The sequence below is a fragment of the Garra rufa genome, unplaced genomic scaffold, assembly GCF_049309525.1.
Source record: "Garra rufa unplaced genomic scaffold, GarRuf1.0 hap1_unplaced_002, whole genome shotgun sequence".
In the NCBI taxonomy this organism is placed as follows: domain Eukaryota; kingdom Metazoa; phylum Chordata; class Actinopteri; order Cypriniformes; family Cyprinidae; genus Garra; species Garra rufa.
Window position 1 is genome coordinate 12,367,295 of NW_027394277.1, and position 18,741 is coordinate 12,386,035.

An 18,741-nucleotide genomic window follows, 5' to 3' on the forward strand; every position below is an offset into this window, starting at 1 on the left:
TTTTGTGGATTTCATTCATCTTGCACAAACACCATTTCATGTTTACAGCTTGTCTAAAAGCAACTTCATAAGTATGTGTGATAAGAGGCCAAATTAGGTTGTACGTTTGCAAATGAAACCATTTAATCAATTATTAGTAAGACTTCACATTAAGGCTCAGTTCATTCACACTGCTTAGTACAGTAGGTTTAACAGCATTTAATTTTAATTCCTACTATTCTAAAATAACATGGTAAGTATAGTTAACATTGGATTAATGTGCATATATTACAATTTTATACATTTATTTTTAAATATAGTATTTGTTGAGTGGGCGTGTGTATAAATACTGATCCAAACTGCTGTCCCACAACCAAAAAACACATTTAAAGTATAAGTATTAAAATTTTAGATGTTTACTAAGATCTGTTTATTATCTATTAGAGCCCACAGTAGCATTTGAAATATTAATTAGCTTAATATATAACATCATTTAGTGGGTGCTTTCAATTGAAAGGTGGCTGTCCCAAAGCCTAACCTTTATTTATTTTATAAAACGAAAATGATATTTAATCGTTACATTTTATTCCGTAATAGTTTAAAAAAAAATGGTTAAGTTTAAAATTTTTGATTTTCTCTGTAAATTATTAAACTTTGTTTAAAAAAAAAAAAAAGTCCCGTATTTTATCTTTTTTCCTTGGCTGAGACTGATTTACATCCCTATATTTATGATCAGGAATAATGCATGTTACTCTCTCATAGCTAAAAGGTGCATAGTTATGCCCCATATGGCAAGTCATTTTAGCCTAAAATATATTAAGCGTTACTTGTCATAATTGCATTTTTACTAGTGACAATGCCAATTAAAGTGCTCTGCAAATGAATTTTAACTAGTCATATGTCTCCATTGACTTCCATTCATTTTTAATTACAGAGCTCTACAACAGAATTTTTACTAGTAAGAATTTCAGTTAGAGAGCTCTCCTGAATTATTACTAGTAACAATTACAATTAGAGAGCTCTCCAATTCATTTGTTACTAGTAAGAATTCCATTTAGATAGCTCTCTCTGCATTAGAGAGCTATTTAATTCAATTACAGACCTCTGCAATTAAACATATCTTTGTTTTTACTAGTAAAAATTGAATTGTAGAGCTCTGTAATAGCATTTTTAGAATGTTTTTTAGAATTGTTACTAGTAACAATTAGAATAGACAAGTAACACATTTTTAGGCTAATACCACTGATCTATAATAGAGAACTGGATTGCTCATGACGTCATAAAAGTGAAGCCACCGCGCCGCCATATTAGTATTCCCTAGTATTCGCATACATTCTATTGAACGAATAGGAAACTATACGATTTTATTGAGAAAAAAAACATAAGTGAGCGTTTTTATATCTGAAGTCTCACTGTACATTTTCACAATGCAAACGTCCTAAGCATGTAAACGGTTATTTGTTTAATGTCGGGAATTCCCTCTGCTTATTAAAAATGTACAACGTTCATAGTCTACTTTAAAGTCACGTACATCAGATAAACAAACATTGTACGATCTTAGTACAGTTATTCACGGTTTATGTCATTTAGTAGGCGAACTGCTTGTTTCAACAATACTTTCGTTATTAATTCGTTTATTATTTTATTTGTTATTAACAGTATTAATTTTGAAGCAGGTAATGATTTGTTCGTTAAATTAATAATTAATTCAACATATATACACAGCATTTTACTTAAATGGAAACGATAATGTTAGTAAATCATTACAGAATTCGCTGATTTGAAGAGTCTGAAATAGATGTTGCTCGTTAAAAATATGCACACCATAACTATACCGCTGACTACATATGGTAAGGACTTAAGACATGAAGCTTTATTTCAAAGATTTGAATTTCAGTATAACGAGCAACAGAGGCTTGTTTTGTATTACTTATTGTATAATCGAAACAATTTCAGATATTAATACCATATACATGGTTTTGTGTATTATTTCCTGCATAATTAGGTACATAAAGAAATATATTTTCGTATTGGATCAGTTAACTCACCTGTGTCTGCAAATGCGCGGCTGACACACCCACCTAAACGATTTCAATATATCGCTTATCCAGCCCGAAAAGAAAGCACCATAAACATTCCAGATAACATCTTAGGTATAATTTATTTACAAACACATATCCTAAAAACTAATCCTGTGTGAATGAAACTCTTCAAATCGGGTGATTTTAGGTCATTGGTTTACATGCAAATCAATTATATATATATATATATATATATATATATATATATATATATATACGTAGATACCCCATTGGACCGCTCCAAGCATAGATATATATATATAGATACCGCATTGGACCGCTCCAAGCACGTAGATGCATCCGCCATATTGGAACGGTCCACTTGACGTCATTCACCATACTGTAGGTTCGCAGACCAACGACCAACGGCAGGACTGTGGCTTTTTGAATTTTCAGTGATTACTATGAGATCTATGGGTGAATGACGTCAAGTAGACCGCAGTGAAATGGCGGATGGCTTACGTATAACGGCCCATAGAAACAGTCGCTAATGAGGCATCTACGTATATATATCTATGGCTCCAAGCACGTAGATGCGTCCGCCATTTTGGAACGGTCCACTTGACGTCATTCACCATACTGTAGGTTTGCAGACCAACGGCTGTGCAGGACTGTGGCATTTCGAATATTCAGGTTACTATGGTGAATTACATAGATCTATGGGTGAATGACGTCAAGTGGACCGCAGCAAAATGGCGGACAGCTTACGTATAAAGGCCCATAGAAACAGTCGCTAATGAGGCATCTACGTATATATATCTATGGTTTAGAACGCAATGAGCAATCCAGTCATTATATAGATCAGTGGCTAATACTTATTTTAGGCTAAAACGGCTTGCCATATGCCCCGTCATTTTGGGGTAAATGTGTCCAAAAGTATGACAAATTTGTGTGTATCTTTAAAGAATGTCACTACCGAACACCTTTTTTTTTGCAATTGAGCACACGTTTTTGGGGTGTTATTCCATAACATTTAGTTTTTTTGTGTGTAAATGTGTGAAAAATTTGTATCTATAGGATTGTGGCCAAAATACTGTAGAACGGTGTATCCCCTCCCGCTCCCCCCTGACTCGAGGTTGCCAGCTAAGCTGCAGGATTCAGCAGGAACCTAGGCTGCTACAAGGAGCTTCCAATGGCAAGTGACGAGTCCTACACAGTAATTTTTTTCTTCTGTTAATTATGTTTATGCTTCACGAGAGATGTTTTGCGAAGTAATTATGTATCGCAAAAATGTACTAATGGCGATTAGCGAAATATTTCGTAAAGATGTACTGTAATACCACATTTCAGTCGGAACAGATTGTTTTCATACCCTGCTAGTGGTGTGCTATAACGCTTTTAATGAACACATTTAGCACGGCCGACCGTGGAAAAATTACCTGTCCAGGAGAAAATTAGCAACGATGGCGTCTGTCTTCAAATTCTTCTCCGTTTTCAGCCGTCTGCATCTTTCAAAGGCATCTCCTATACAAATCCTTGTGTTATTTCGGACTTTGTCACGACGTATTTCGGATTCATAACGAGGCTTTTAGGTTTCGTAACTTTATACATGTGTTATCCGATACGTTCATAGCTGCAGCTGAGCTGGCAACCCGGATGACAAAACTCTACTGACTTCGTGATTGGTAGATAGCTGGAGGGTGGAGCCTCAGACCAAAACACAAAATGACAACAATAACATCAGTCGTGGGCTGCAACTATGGGCTTATTTTTGTGCCAATAAGAATGAACGTACCTTTATAAAACCGAACGTAACTTTCCAAGAAACGATCAAAAATATGCCACTGCAAAAGAAGAAAAACACAGTGAAAATGAAAAAATGAACTCAGGCGCACGAATTTAACACGCTCTTCAAATATGCTTCATTCTTTGTTAATGATTCTCAAAGAATCGTTTTCGCGAATCATGGATTCTGAATGCGTTGCCACAGCTTTCGCTTTGCAAATTTTCGTTTGCTGTTTTGGCACAAACCTCTCGTGGGGGCGGGCTTAACAGCGATCTACTCTGATTGGCTAATGAGCTTTTGATGGACAGTTGCTCTCTGACCTGGATGCACAGACGGTGACATCAGTGGCGCGCATATTGGAAAGTTGCTGCGGTGTGCAATACGTTGTGCTTTGTTTATATTAAGTATTAATGTTATTAGTATTTCACCTACGGTCGTCTCTTAGTTTCTAAAGATGAGTTCCCAGGAGAGACACGGAGCGGCATCATCTTCCTCCTCCTCAGCTTGTCCCTCAGGGCAGCTTGAAGGGGACGTTCTAAAACGCTTAACGTGGAAAACGCTTAACGTGGCTTACGTACTTAAAAAACGACCAGGAATCCCCAAATTTCTGTCAAACCACTTGTAACAAACACTAACTATTATCAAAAGAACGAGCCCTTATTCCACAGATAAAGTGAATAATATCGCGTTAAGCGTTTTCTCCCCCATAGAAGCCCATTATAAGGAAACAGCTTAACATGGTTTAATTTACCTCAACAGAGACCCGGGAAGACCAAACTTCTGTCAAATTTTACTTATAATAAATGCTTGCTGCTGTCAAAAGAATTAGATCTCATTCAGCATAAAAAGTGAATAATATCACGTTAAGCGTCCCCCATGGAAGTCCATAAGGAAACAGCTTAACGTGGTTTAACGTATCTTAACAACGACTGGGGAAAACCAAACTTATGTCAAATATTACTTATAATAAGTGCTTGCTGCTGTCAAAAGAATTAGATCTCATTCAGCATAAAAAGTGAATAATATCACGTTAAGCGTCCCCCATGGAAGTCCATAAGGAAACAGCTTAACGTGGTTTAACGTATCTTAACAACGACTGGGGAAAACCAAACTTATGTCAAATATTACTTATAAGTGCTTGCTGCTGTCAAAAGAATGAGATCTCATTCAGCACATAAAGTAAATAATATCACGTTAAGCTTTTTCTCCCTATAAAACTTCATTAAGGAAAAAGCTTAACGTGGTTCAACTGAGGAAGACCAATCTTCTGTCAAATTTAATTTATGATAAATACTTTCTGCTGTCAAAAGAATGAGCTCTTATTCCACATATAAAGTGAATGTATCACGTTAAGCGTCCCCCATAGATAAGGAAATAACTTAATGTGGCTTTATCGTATCTTAACAGCGACTGGGGAAAACCAAATTTCTGTCAAATGTTACATAATAAACACTAGCTGCTGTTAAAAGAATGAGCTCTTATTCAGTGTATAGTGAATAATATGTTACGCGTTATTCCCCATAGAAAAAAAAAAAAAACACTTTCTGCTGTCAAAAGAACATGCATAAAAAGAATATCAAATTACGCGTTCCCCATAGAAGTCCATTGTAAGGACTCAGCTTATCCTGGTTTAGCGCACCTTAACAACGACTTCTGTCAAATTTTACTTATAATAAAGAAGTCATGAATTTGGACCAACTTTGCGTGCCATCACATTTTCTCCAGAAATTTGTGATGTTTTACGGTGGAGAAATAAATAGAATGTTCATGAAATCCATGGGGGACGCTTGAAGAATGAAGTTACGTTCATTCTTATTGGCACAAAAATAAGCCCATATGCAACTGTCACTTTTAAATGACAATATCCTGGCCGGACCACTGTTGTCAGTGATATAAGTATTTGAAATGAACATGATTTCTTAATGTCTAGTGACATGTCAGGGCCATTTTATGATTAACTGAAATACATTTCTTACATACGGTTCCTTTAATGTTAACAACAAGGGATAGTTCGCTCAAAAATGAAAATACTGTCATTAATTACTCACCTTCCAAACCCATAGCACCTTTGTGCATCTTTGGAACAAAAATTAAGATCTTTTTGATGAAATCTGAAAGCTTTATGACCCTCCATAGAATTTATGAGAGTGATGTAACTAAAATGATCCCAGACCCAAAAACGGCCATGTGACATCAATGCTTTAACCATAATTTTATAAAGCTACAAGAATACTTTTTGTGCACAAAGAAAACAAAAATAATTTCTTTCTTTAACAATTCCAAAGTCTTTGACATGTGTTCATGAAGGTATTTAAAATTAAAGGTTGAACCACTGATGTCACATGGACTATTTTAACAATGTTCTTACTACCTTTCTAGGTCTTGAACGTGTCAGTTGCATTGCTGTCTACGCAGGGTCAGAAAGCTTTCAGATTTCATCAAAAATATCCTAATTTGTGTTCCGAAGATGAACAGTCTTATGGGTTTGGAACGACATGAGGGTGAGTTATAACAGAATTTTAATTTTTTGGTGTACTATCCCTTTAACCTCAATTAATTCTAGAAAAAATGTGGGGGGAAAAAACCATCCATTTCAGTATTTCTACAGTGATGGCACTAATTTGTAAAAAGACAAGCAGTAACAAAGGCCACTTTATATCTCAATCCCTGTTTATTCAGAATGTTCAATGCATTAAATACACATTGCATGAAATGCTTTAAATGCAATATTTGTATGTAGGTGCCCATATAAAACAATGTCCATGTTAAGCCTTGTGCAGTCAATTAGGTGTTACTACTGTGTTCAAATGGTGATCTCTCCTGGATGTTAGGAACGCCAACAGTCACTGGTTATTACACCTCAAGCTCAAAATCAAAATACGAGGGATCGAAGTAATGAATTCTGACGTAACCATCCTCTCCTCCACTGCTGTAACTGTAGATGCAAAAGAGTGAAATTGTTAATTAAAATAATGAAGGATAAATATTTTAAACTAAGGGTGTGTTCACACATGTAGTTTGGTTTGTTTGGTTCATTTGGTCCGGAAAAAAAAGGAAAATGATACATTTGGTCCTGGTCCGCTTAGCGTTCACACTGGCATTTTTAACAGCGAACCTAAAGACACCAAACCTAAAGGCATAGTGATACATTCACAACCAGATTGGTCGAGTTGAATGACATATTTCGTGACGAAACTCAACAAACACTCCAAACTAAAGGAAGGTACACGACTTTAAGTCGAATATACCTAATACCTAACACTCATTGTGCGTGTATGTTTTTATTTCTACCCCCTGCAAACATACAAAGAGCTCATAAAAGGCACTTAACCTCCTCGTTGCTCCACATTGCCTTCTGCTCATTTAGTTTTGGATACACCGCTTGTTCCCTTCATGAAATCATGTCACATAGCATCGCACTTTGTCATTACTTGCTGTTTTTGGTTTGTTTAGAAGTATTTGGTCCATGTTGCGTTCATATTTCATTCGAACCCCACCAGAGTTTGTTTGGAAGCGGACCAAGAGCCATCTTTTTAGCGGTCTCGGTCCACTAGTTTGGTGCGCACCAGGGTTCAGATGGCAGCGTTCACGCTTACTCAAATGAACCACACTAACAAAGCAATTTCACCAGAGTTTGTTTTAATCAAACCAAACATGACAAGTGTGAAGACATCCTAATTTTACATGGCTGATAAATCAATATAAATGCAGGGACTAACCTTTTACCATCTGGGTGGAACGCCACACAGTTGATGGGGCCGAAGTGTCCCTTTACACGGCCAAACTCCTCTTCATAAGCCGCATGGAAAAACCTAGAAAAGCGTGGCAATATTGGATAAGGTTACGATAACACTTTATATTAAGGTCCATTACTTAACTACATTAGTTGACATTAACTAAGCATGAACAATACTTCTACAGCATTTATTAATCTTAGTTAATGTTAATTTTTAATTTACTAATGCACTATTAAAATCACAAGTAGTATTTGTTAACTAGGGGTGGGCGGTATGGCAAAAATATATCCCTTTTTCTCCCAGAAATATCACGATTCATGATTTTATCACGATTCTCTGTCATGTTGGTTTTACTATTTTACAAGTTGTCTAATGCCGAGTTCAGACTGCACGATTTTCAAAGCAATCGTGTCACAGATCTTTTCACACTGCATGACTATCTGGGGTAGCATTCCGTCGCTGCTGTGTTCACACTGCACGATGGATCGGCGACAGGGGGTTTCACACTGCATGACTTTACAATAGGAAGAATCGCCGACAACTTTGTCCCGGTCCGCAAACTACGTCTCACAACCAAACACACGCGAGAAGTGACATGGAAACAACGCGAGGTCAGGCATGCAAGTTCTCACGTGAGACTGGGATTATTATAAAAAAAATTAAAAATGGTAGCCCGCAAGAAGCTTGTCGTACAAATTGCATGTGCACTCATTTGCAGCGAAAAGAAAAGAAGCCGAAGCTATGCTTGTTGATATTGAGGTCTATACCTTCGTAACTCCTCCCCCAACTTCCCACTGGCCTGGATGTTGCTGTCTCATTGGCTGTAGGTAATCGCCGATGTGATTTTCAGTCAGATCACCTTTCACACGGCATGATTTTGAATCGCCGACAGGTCCAGATATTTAGCATGTCAAATATCTTACTGGTGTCAGCGACACGTCGGCGAATCTCTCAGATCGCGTCTTTGATAGTTCACACTGTGTGATTGTCACTCGCGTGAACGAGCAGCGATTTGCCTCTGATTTCGGGCATTTGTCGGCGATTTCTCAAAACCTGTCAAAATCGGGGCTAAAATCATGCAGTCTGTCATTTTACGTTATTTTACCGGCATGGCTTTGAAGCACATGCAAAAAATTTACCTTTGTGATTGTGAATACGAATAAATGCAGTGTCCCATCAGTGAATGTATCTCATGTTGTACAGTATATTGAGACAAAGGCACACTGTAGCATAATACTACGATATTTTTCAAAAGTAGATTGTAGGGCTGTGCAATTAATCGAAATTCGGTTTCGATCTCTGCTTCAATCAATCATGAAAATGCAGTAATTGAGATGAAACTTTCACTCCTCCATAAAAGCCTAATTTCACATGCAAATCAGCAAAATCATGTAATGTGACTTCCATAAAAGAGGACGTGCTTGATTTATTAATGTTTCTTTGATGTTTTTAATAGAATGTAAGAAAACTTGCGCTGTTCTGTGTATGCGCTCAGAGACGGAGCAGAACATGGACATGTAAAGTTACCTTTTAGCTCAAGGTGCGCGCTTAAACGATTCCAAAACGGCAAAAATATTTCAAAATGAGGCACTAGGTGATTATTCATGTAAACCCTTGTCAGTTATGTCTTAAATGATCATAATCATGCAAAATAATCGTGATTACAATATTGACCAAAATAATCGTGATTATGTTTTTGCCAAAATCATTTTAATCGTCCACGATCAAAAATAGTCATATCACACACCCCTATTGTTAACATTAATTAATGCACTGTGAACTAACATGAACGACTATTTTATATTAACAAAGATGAATAAATAATGTAATAAATGTATTATTCACTGTTTGCTCATGTTAGTTAATACTAGGGCTGCGAGATATATCGAAAACTTATCGTTTTCGTGATAACAGTATACGCGATATTGGTATCGCAGAGAGTTGCGATAAATGACATTTAATTGGTTTAATTTCTTTACAAAACTTTTCACAGACTGCTGTGAGCTGATTCAGTGACAAGTTCGCGTTCTCTCCAACATTACAACCATTTAAACTTAATCTTTATATTACCTTTAATGAAGATTTGAGATATTAGCCGTCAATCACTCCGTCACTGAGCTCCGCTCAACTAGGAACCGGCCGTTTTTTTCTTTCTTTCTCTCAACTAACCTCTGTTCCAGATCTGCACAAACTGCATTGCAATTAGGAGTGTGTGATATGATGATTTTTTTATTGTGGACAGTTAAAAGGTCTCCACAATCTGCTTTTGAAGAAATCTACTATATTTTGTGTTACACGCACATTGTGTCAGATACAATTCTGGCGCCTCAGTCTCAATATAGGCTACTGTACAACGCGGCATACATTCACATCAGATGATAACTCAGCAACAGAGTTCCACTCACACAGGGGCGTAATTTCCACTGGGGACAAGCTTTTCAAAATCCTGTTGGTGTCCATCCACTTTCAAATGGTTTTGTTAACCCTTATGCGGTCTTCGGGGTATTTTTTACCCCAAAAGGCGTTTGGAAAAATTTAAAAAATGTTCTCTTTGTCCAAGAGACATGAGACTCTGTAAAACTGTAAACACTTTGTAGATCTACAAAAGAAAAAAAAATTGGATTGATAGCATGATTTTATCTTGGTGTAAAAAAAAAACTCACACTCGTGGTCTTTGGGGTCTCTGGAGACCCCAGGCAACAAAATGCAATTTTTGTTATAAAATAATAGTTAAAAGAACAAAACAAATGTTATTTTCCTGTTTATTAATGTTTTTACTCCTCATGTGTGCAGTTTTTGGAGGATTTAGGATATTTTTAAAATATATATAAATTAATAAACAAATATTTTGTATAGGTTTTTACACAAAAACAGCTTTTTTTGTAAAATTCCCTTTTATAAAAACCTCACATGACTAACTTTCATTCATGTAGATAAAATGGATAATTTCACATGGTTTAGTGTAAGATTTTTGCCCATCTTTTGGAAAATCCAGTTTTAAACGTAAAAAAAATACTTTTACCAGTAGGTGGCTGCAGAGCTCCACTATATGCTTTTTCCTATTTGACCACCTGAAAGATGTCTTTTCACAAGTTTTTTCAGTTGAGTTCATATCTACATATCATGAAACACACAGGACTACATTTGGAGACCATAAAAACTGCTCTCTTATAATTTGTCAAATAAAAAGTAAAAAAGATGTTGTAGTTGCATTCTTATGTTCATGTTTTGTACTGCAACTCAATATGGAATAGAACTGGTTTTGTTTTAGTACAAAAAATGCTTAACTTTGTCAAAAAGTATTTTTTATCGTAATAATTGTGATTTCATAATATGTAGATATGAATTCAACTGAAAAAACTTGTGAAAAGATATCTTATTGTTGGTCAAATAGCAATTAGTTAATAGTAGTGCTCTGCAGCCATCTAGTGGTAAAAGTTATATTTTTTTACTTTTAAAACGTCATTTTCCAAAAAATGGGCAAAAATCTTACACTAAACCATATCAAATTATCCATGCTATCCCCATGAATGAAAGTTTAAAATGTGGGTATTTTATAAAGTCAATTTTACATAAAAAGCTGTTTTTGCCTATAAACCTATTAAAAATATATATTTATTTAATAATTTATATATATTTAAAAAATAGCATAAAAACTGCGAAAACTGCACAAATGTGGAGTAAAAACATTAATAAACAGGAAAAACTTTTTTTGTTTTTTTTGTTACCTTTTATTTTGTTACAAAATTTAAGTTTTGTTGCCTGGGGTCTCTAGAGACCCCAAAGACCATGAGTGTGATTCCAAAACGAAGACCGCATAAGGGTTAAAGTAATCTCTTGTATTGTAGAATGGACGCTCAGCGCTCTTGAGAGTTTCGCATGGTCGTTAAAACGAAACCAAAAGTAAAACGCGCATATGCTTTCAAAAGCAATTTTAATACCCCGTGTTTAGAGAGCGACCCAACAATGCGCGCAAATTAGGCTACATAAAATATCTAGGCTGTTATCAATATGTGGGCATACATTAAGTTTTGTAGTTGTCTATAACTCTGTATCATGCTTGAAAAATTTAGTCTCTATTTGCACTTTGAATATTGAAAGAGTAGCCTACTTTGATTATAGCTGCATTTATTGTCTAAACTACTAAGAAAAAACTCATTTATTTTTTTGTTATTTTTACTGTATTCTTTAAAAATGCAGTGGTTGCCTCTAATTTAAATGGCTGTACCTATAATAGAGAAAATAAACATCTTGTTCATGCACTTTCATTCATTCTTATCCCTTACTTAGGGCGTAAAATAAATATATAAAAAAAGGTTTTCAGAATCAGCCCATTTGCTTGTAAAACATCTGCAATCAGAATCGGCCATGAAGAATCAAGATCGTGCATTACTAAAAAGAAATTGGGTGCTCCTAATTTTATTTATTTATTTATTTTTGATACTCCTAACATTTCAAAGTTTAATGGTAAACTTTGTTTAATAGTAATTTATTATTTAATTTTTGTTTAATAACACTTAAAAAAAGTGTATGTTTAGTGTATGTTATGTGTAAAAAAAAAAAGGTAATGTTTGAAAGCAATTGATTTTTTGTTTGCAGGTCTGTGGTAACAGCAAACCAGAAATCTGAATATCTGCTGAGGTTGTAAGTCATTCATAGTGTTTTAAAGTCTAAGTGTTTGCAACTTACTTGAAATAGTTTTTTTTAGCCTGAATTAGATTTAATTCGGATGACAGATGAATATCTATTACCTGTTTATTTTAGTATGATCATTACATATATAAATGATTTTAAAAAATAGATAATAATAATAATTTAAAAAAGCATTTCTCTAGGGAAATGTTATATCGCAAGAAATATCGTTATGGCAATATTCAACAACAATCTCGCATATCTCATATTTTCCCAATATTGTGCAGCCCTAGTTAATACATTAACTAATGACAGCTTACTGCAAAGTGTTACCAAAATTCCTAATTATTTTCTATGCAGAATCACAGCTGTAACAGCACTAACCTGGCCTCGAATTTGCCGATCCTTGTAGAGGTGGTTGTGACTTCCATGGCTTCCTGACCACCTCCCATCACCACCTGAGCAACACAAGACATTTCTGCTATTACCCATGTGGAAAAGGATTTGCTGGCAGGTACACAAATTAACTGAAGCATGAGAGAAACTAGAGTAGATTTCAGACTTACATGGTCCATGATGGGTGAAATAGCAGCGGAGTTAACAGGCCGCTCTGTCTTGAAGGATCTGATGTGGTCGAGGTTTGCGGAGTCAAACAACTGCACAATGAAGGAAGCGGTATGTGAGTTAGAGTAACCCAGCATCATTCCCAACACAGTTTACCATTCAGTTTTCAAAAACAAACCTTGGCAGTACAGTCTTTGGAGGCACTGATGACCATCGTGAGATCCACAGACGTCTGGATGTCATTGATCTGTTTGGTGTGTTCCTTCGCAGTCTTCAGAATCTCCCCTGACTGAAGAGTCACACGATAGACAATTAACATCTCTTAAATCTGTAGGATTTGTAATGTTTTTGAAGACACGTATGCTCACCAAGACTGCATTTTTTTTTTTAAATCAAAAATACTGTAAAAACAGTAATATGTAAAATAATATTACACATTTAAATAAATGTTTTACTTTTTAATATATTTGAAAATGTAATTTTCAGCATCATTACTCCAGTCTTCAGTGTCACATAATCCTTCAGAAATCATTCTATTATGCTGATTTGATGATCAAGAAACATTTCTAATTATCATGTTGAAAAAGTTGTTCTATATAATATTTGTTTTGTAGAAACCATGACCAAAAAAAACTTTCTGACTCCAAATGTGTAAAAGAAACCAAAGGCACAGACCTTAGCACTAAACTGGTTAATTTCTCCATTTTCATGGCCGGCAATCACAAACTCTCCCAGCGGACCCCAGACAGCGCTGGTGATCTTTGACTCATTGCAGGGCACCGACAGATAAGGTTGGTTGTCCTCTGTGGAGGAAAGACAAAATATTTAATACATTTTAAGCAACATTAGTATTGATTTAATCTGTGGTCAAATACTAACCGATTTGTTGAGGGTCTCGCAGGTCGAAATAGTTGAGGAAGCACTGGTAGCCCATCTGCTTGTCTGTGGAAAACATGATTATGTTCCCACTGAAGTCAAAGCCGCATGTTCTCACCGCCGAGCTTGTCTCCAGCAGAGCCAGCTGCTTTCCTGAGGAAGTCAACACAGAAATGTCATTCAAGAAGACTAAAAAAAAAAGTGTGTGTTTGACATTTTGTAAAACAATGCTTTGTTGACAAACCATTTAAACTGATATTAAATCTTAGGTTGGTGAAAGAAAGTTCCGACAAACACAAAGACATTTCATACAAAAAATCTTCACCTGTTTTTTGATGAACATTTTTATTATTTAAATATATATTTTTATATTAAATTTTGACTTAAAACATTTTATATTAAATTGTAATGTGTAGGTGTTTTTGACTGTCTGGAAAAGACAGAATTATATTAATATTATTTTAAAATATTCATATTTTAAAAATATGCAAATGGTGTGACTTTGGAGATTGTTAAAAAAGGGTGAAATTGATAAAATGTCGGTTTATAATAATGTTTTAAAAACAATATGCAGGTGGTATAACTAATTGTAAAAAAAAAAAATAATAATATAAAAGGCTCAAATCATTGAGAAAATTAAGAATAGTTTAGAGTTTGATGATGATACTAATAATAAGTGTACATTTAACATTAATATTTTAAAAACAATATGCAGGTGGTGTGACTGATTGAAAATTGTAATAAATAAATACCTAAATAAAAGGCTACAAATAATAAGAAAATTAAGAATAGTTTACAGTTTAATAATAAGCCTCTGTAATTTACATTTAAGACATACATATTTTAAACATTTAATTTACATTTAAGATATTATTATTTAATAAAAAAAATAAATATGCAGGTGGTTGTGACTAATTTGGAAATTGTAAAAATAAATAAGGGCTAGAAATATTGAGAAAATTAAGAATAAAATACAGTTTGATATTGATAATAATAGGACTGTAATTTACATTTAAGATATAAATATTTTAAAAACAATATGCAGGTAGTGTGACTGGAATTGTGAAGAATAAATAAAAGGCTAATAACATTGAGAAAATGAAGAAAAGTTTACAGTTTGATAATAATAGGACTGTAATTTACATTTAAGATATAAATATTTTAAAAACAATATGCAAGCAGCGTAACTGATTGGACATTGTTTAAAAAATAAAAATAGAAGAATCAAATTATTGAGAAAATGAAGAAAAGTTTACAGTTTGATAATAATAGGCCTCTGCAATTTACATTTAAGATATTCATATTTTTAAAACACTATGCAGGTGGTGTGACTAATTGGACATTGTAAAAAAAATAAAAGGCTTAAACTATTGAGAAAATTAAGAATAGTTTACAGTTTGATAAAGACGATAATAAAAATAATAGGCCTCTGTAATTTACATTTAGGATATTAATGTTTTAAAAACAATACGCAGGTGGAGTAACTGGTACTTGTGAAAAATAAATACATATATAAATAACTAAAAAGGCTAAAACAGAAAAACTGAAGTACAGTTTACAGTTTGATAAAAATGAATGATAATAATAGGTCTCTGTAATTAACATGCAAGATATTAATGTTAAAAAACTGGAAGACTGGAAATTGTGAAGAATAAAGAAATAAATGAAAAGCTAAAATATTGAGAAAATGAAGAATAATTTACTCTTTGATAATAACAATAGGCCTGTAAATTACATTTAAGATATAAATATTTTGAAAACAATATGCAGGTAGTGTGACTGGAAATAGTGAAAAACAAAAATAATAAAAAGCAAAAAATATTGAGAAAATTAAGATTAGTTTACAGTTTGATAATAATAATAATAGGCCCCTGTAATTTACATTTAAGGTATTATTATTTCAAAAGAAATATGCAGGTGGTGTGACTGTTGAGATTGCAAAAAAGTTAAAAGGCTCAAATTGAGAATATTAATAATACTTGATAATTTGTTTATTTTTGTCATTATAAAAAAAACAATATGTAGATGTCGTGACCATCTGAAATGAATATTTAAAAACAAAAGGCTAAAATTAGAGAAAATAAAGAAGAGTTTTATTATTATAATTATTATTATATTATAAAAAAAAAAATACATGTGAGTGCGACCATCTGGGGATTGGCCAAAAAACAACCAAACAACAACAAAAAAACAGATAATATTTCAATAGTTTGCAAAGAAGAAGGGCGTGCTATTGAAGTTTACTTTTAAAATATTAATATCTAAAACAACTACATTTAAAGGGTCTTCAGGTGCAAAAAGGTGTTTTTTTACACTACTATTGAGAATTTTTAATCAAAGTATATTAGAGACTTTTCATTAAGACCCTAAAGGATCATATGATCCACAATCAAACGACCACTTTAATATTTGACATCAAAAGGCTAAAATTCTTTATTTTAACACAATAAAACTAAACAATTTGTTCAATTTTTTGTCATGTGTCAAGAAAGGATCAAAATAGAGAGGTAGTTGTGTATTTGACATTGTACTAAATTTGCCAACCTGTCTCACAGTCCCAGAGCCTGCAGCTGTTATCAGCAGATCCTGTCAACACGTTCTTAGTGTCCCCTTAGAAACATGTTAAGAAAAGCTTTTCCAAAACAAATGCCTCACAGTAAAGATAAGGGCAGATGAAATATTCACATAAACCAAAATGATTAGTAAAAAGGAAATGAATGAGACATGATATGATCCAGCATTGCTCCAACAGTAAATCAATACAGCAGATGTTCTAGAAAGGATACAGTCAACATCCACACACCAGACGGCACCTGTGTGTCCATTATAAGTGCCCAGCCTTTCTCCATTGACAGAGTACCAAGCATTCGCAACCTACAATCACAATGTACAACATAATCACAAAAATGCAGCAACAAAAAAAGACTGGGATTTTTTTCACTATTGTTCAGCACTTACTGTATCCTTGGCTACTGAGAACAGAAGATCTCCTTCTCTGTTGTATTTGATCTGAGTGATGGACCTCTCATGGCCCTGGAGAAGAATAGGTCTCTATGCGAAATATAAAGCATAAAGTGTGTTAACGTAACGTTACGTTGATTTCATTTCATGGAAAGTGATTCTAACTGTAGTTACACAACTATTTATGCATTACTGTCTCTTAATGTCCTTAAAATGTCATAATACAGATACTAATCTAATACTAGGATCTCAAATTTGGCCAAATGCGAAACTTAGCATCTGTTAGCTAATACGAAACACTGGTCAACAGACTTCCGGTGTGACTGCAATTCATTCAACAGCTCAGAAAATGCATAGACTTAGGCTTACCATTATCTCCGGTTTTGTATCGACAGAATATAATCGAAATTATATTTAAACCTGCCGTAGAAAAAAACAGTACGCGGTACGCGTGCTCAACTGCGCCCGGTTACAAACGGAAAAGACGGATTTCACTTCCTGTACAGACAAAAACAGCTCCCCGTTGAACAATAAACAATTCTAACGGTCCGAACAAGGTAATTTTGATATCTTTAGTTTTACAATTGAGATCATATAACCAACATGTCAGTTTTATGAGAATGGCCAGTTACTGAAAGGTTTATGGTTTTGTTTTATTATAATTATTTGTCCTACACATTAAGTGCTGTTACAACTCGACAGCACAAATTCACACTTACACATACTGAGTGTTACTAATAAAATAAATAACGCTCTTATATACTAAATTAATACTTAATTCACAAAGTATAAACGTTTGTTTTTACTTTAATAATAATACGTACGCTACCAGTCAAAAGATTTTCAACGGTAAGTTAAGATTTTTAATGTTTTAAAAAATTCCCTTCTGCTCACCAAGCCTGCATTTATTTCCAAAGTAGCAAAAACAACATTTAGAAATAGTTTTACTGTTTAAAATGACTGCTTCTATTTACAAATATTTTGAAATGTAATTTATTTCTGTGATCAAAGCTAAATTTTTAGCATCATTACTTCAGTCTTCAGTGTCACATGATCCTTGAAACATTTATTATTATTCTTATCAATACTTAAAACAGTATTTTTTTTTATAGTAGAAATATTTCACATTTTTACAGTTTTAGCTGTACTTAAATTCAGGTTTCATGAGCAGAAAAGACTTCTTTAAAAACATTAATTATTATTATCAGTATAAAACAGTATATTTTTTAGGACTCTTTAATGAACATAAAGACCCAAAGATCAGCTTTTATCTGAGAAAAAAAAAAAAAAAAAAAAAAAAAAAATATATATATATATATATATATATATATATATATATATATATATATATATATATATATTAACATTTATAAATAAAAAAACTTTTTTAAAAATCTTTTTTTTAACACTACACCATTCCAAAGAGTAAGTCTTTTTTATTGATTTGGGAAAGAAATTATAGAAATGATTACTTTTATTTAGCAAGGAAGCTTTAAATTGATCGAAAAATGTTAAAGACATATAATGTTACAAAAGATTTCCATTTTAGATAAATGGTGTTCTTCTGAACTTTATCAAAGAAGCCTGAAAAAAATCTACTCAGCTGTTTTCAACATAATAATTAATGTTTTTTTTTTTTGAGCAGCAAATCATAATATTAGAATGATTTTGAAGGATCATGTGACTGGAGTAACAATGCTAACAATTCAGCTTTGAAATCAGGAATAAATTACATTTTAAAATATATTCAAATAGAAAACTGTTACTTTAAATAGTCAAAAATTTTCATTTTTAGTTTTTGCTGTACTTCGGATAAAATAAATTCAGGTTTGGAGGGCAGAAGAGACTTCTTTAAAAACAAATTATTATTATCAATATTTACAACAATACTTTTTTTTAGGATTCTTTGATGAATAGAAAGATCCAAAGATCAGCATTTATCTGGAATAAAAAATAAAAAATAAAAAATACTTTTTAACATTATACACTATACCATTCAAAAGCTTGGAGTCAGTATTTTTCTTAAATTTTTTTGGGAAAGAAATTATAGAAATTAATACTTTTATTTAGAAAGGATGTTTTAAATTGATCAAAAGTGATGATAAAGACATTTATAATGTTACAAAAGATTTCCACTTTAGTCAAATGCTGCTCTTCTGAACTTTCATTATCAAAGAAACCTGAA

At 33.3% G+C, this 18,741-nt stretch overlaps 1 protein-coding gene across 1 annotated transcript; it reads right to left on the bottom strand.

Moving 5' to 3' along the window:
- Positions 1-6,438: 6,438 nt before the first annotated feature.
- On the bottom strand, positions 6,439-17,051 carry LOC141305399 (eukaryotic translation initiation factor 3 subunit I). Its single transcript, XM_073832498.1, has 11 exons — positions 16,926-17,051; positions 16,554-16,646; positions 16,382-16,469; positions 16,140-16,205; positions 13,599-13,748; positions 13,395-13,522; positions 12,898-13,008; positions 12,722-12,811; positions 12,540-12,613; positions 7,506-7,598; positions 6,439-6,721 (listed from the first exon to the last, which is right to left on the bottom strand). Exons 1-11 carry the CDS (start codon positions 16,926-16,928, stop codon positions 6,640-6,642), a joined length of 978 nt encoding a protein of 325 aa, XP_073688599.1. The 5' UTR covers positions 16,929-17,051; the 3' UTR covers positions 6,439-6,639.
- Between the last annotated feature and the right edge of the window lie 1,690 nt (positions 17,052-18,741).

Bases quoted from the DNA above. Each gene is read 5' to 3' on its own strand.
- LOC141305399 (XM_073832498.1), bottom strand. The intron at 16,470-16,553 runs GTAAGTGCTGAA...TTGTGATTGTAG, and splicing joins TCTCAGTAGCCAAGGATACA to GTTGCGAATGCTTGGTACTC. The intron at 13,749-16,139 runs GTTGGCAAATTT...TGACTTCCTCAG, and splicing joins GCTCTGGGACTGTGAGACAG to GAAAGCAGCTGGCTCTGCTG.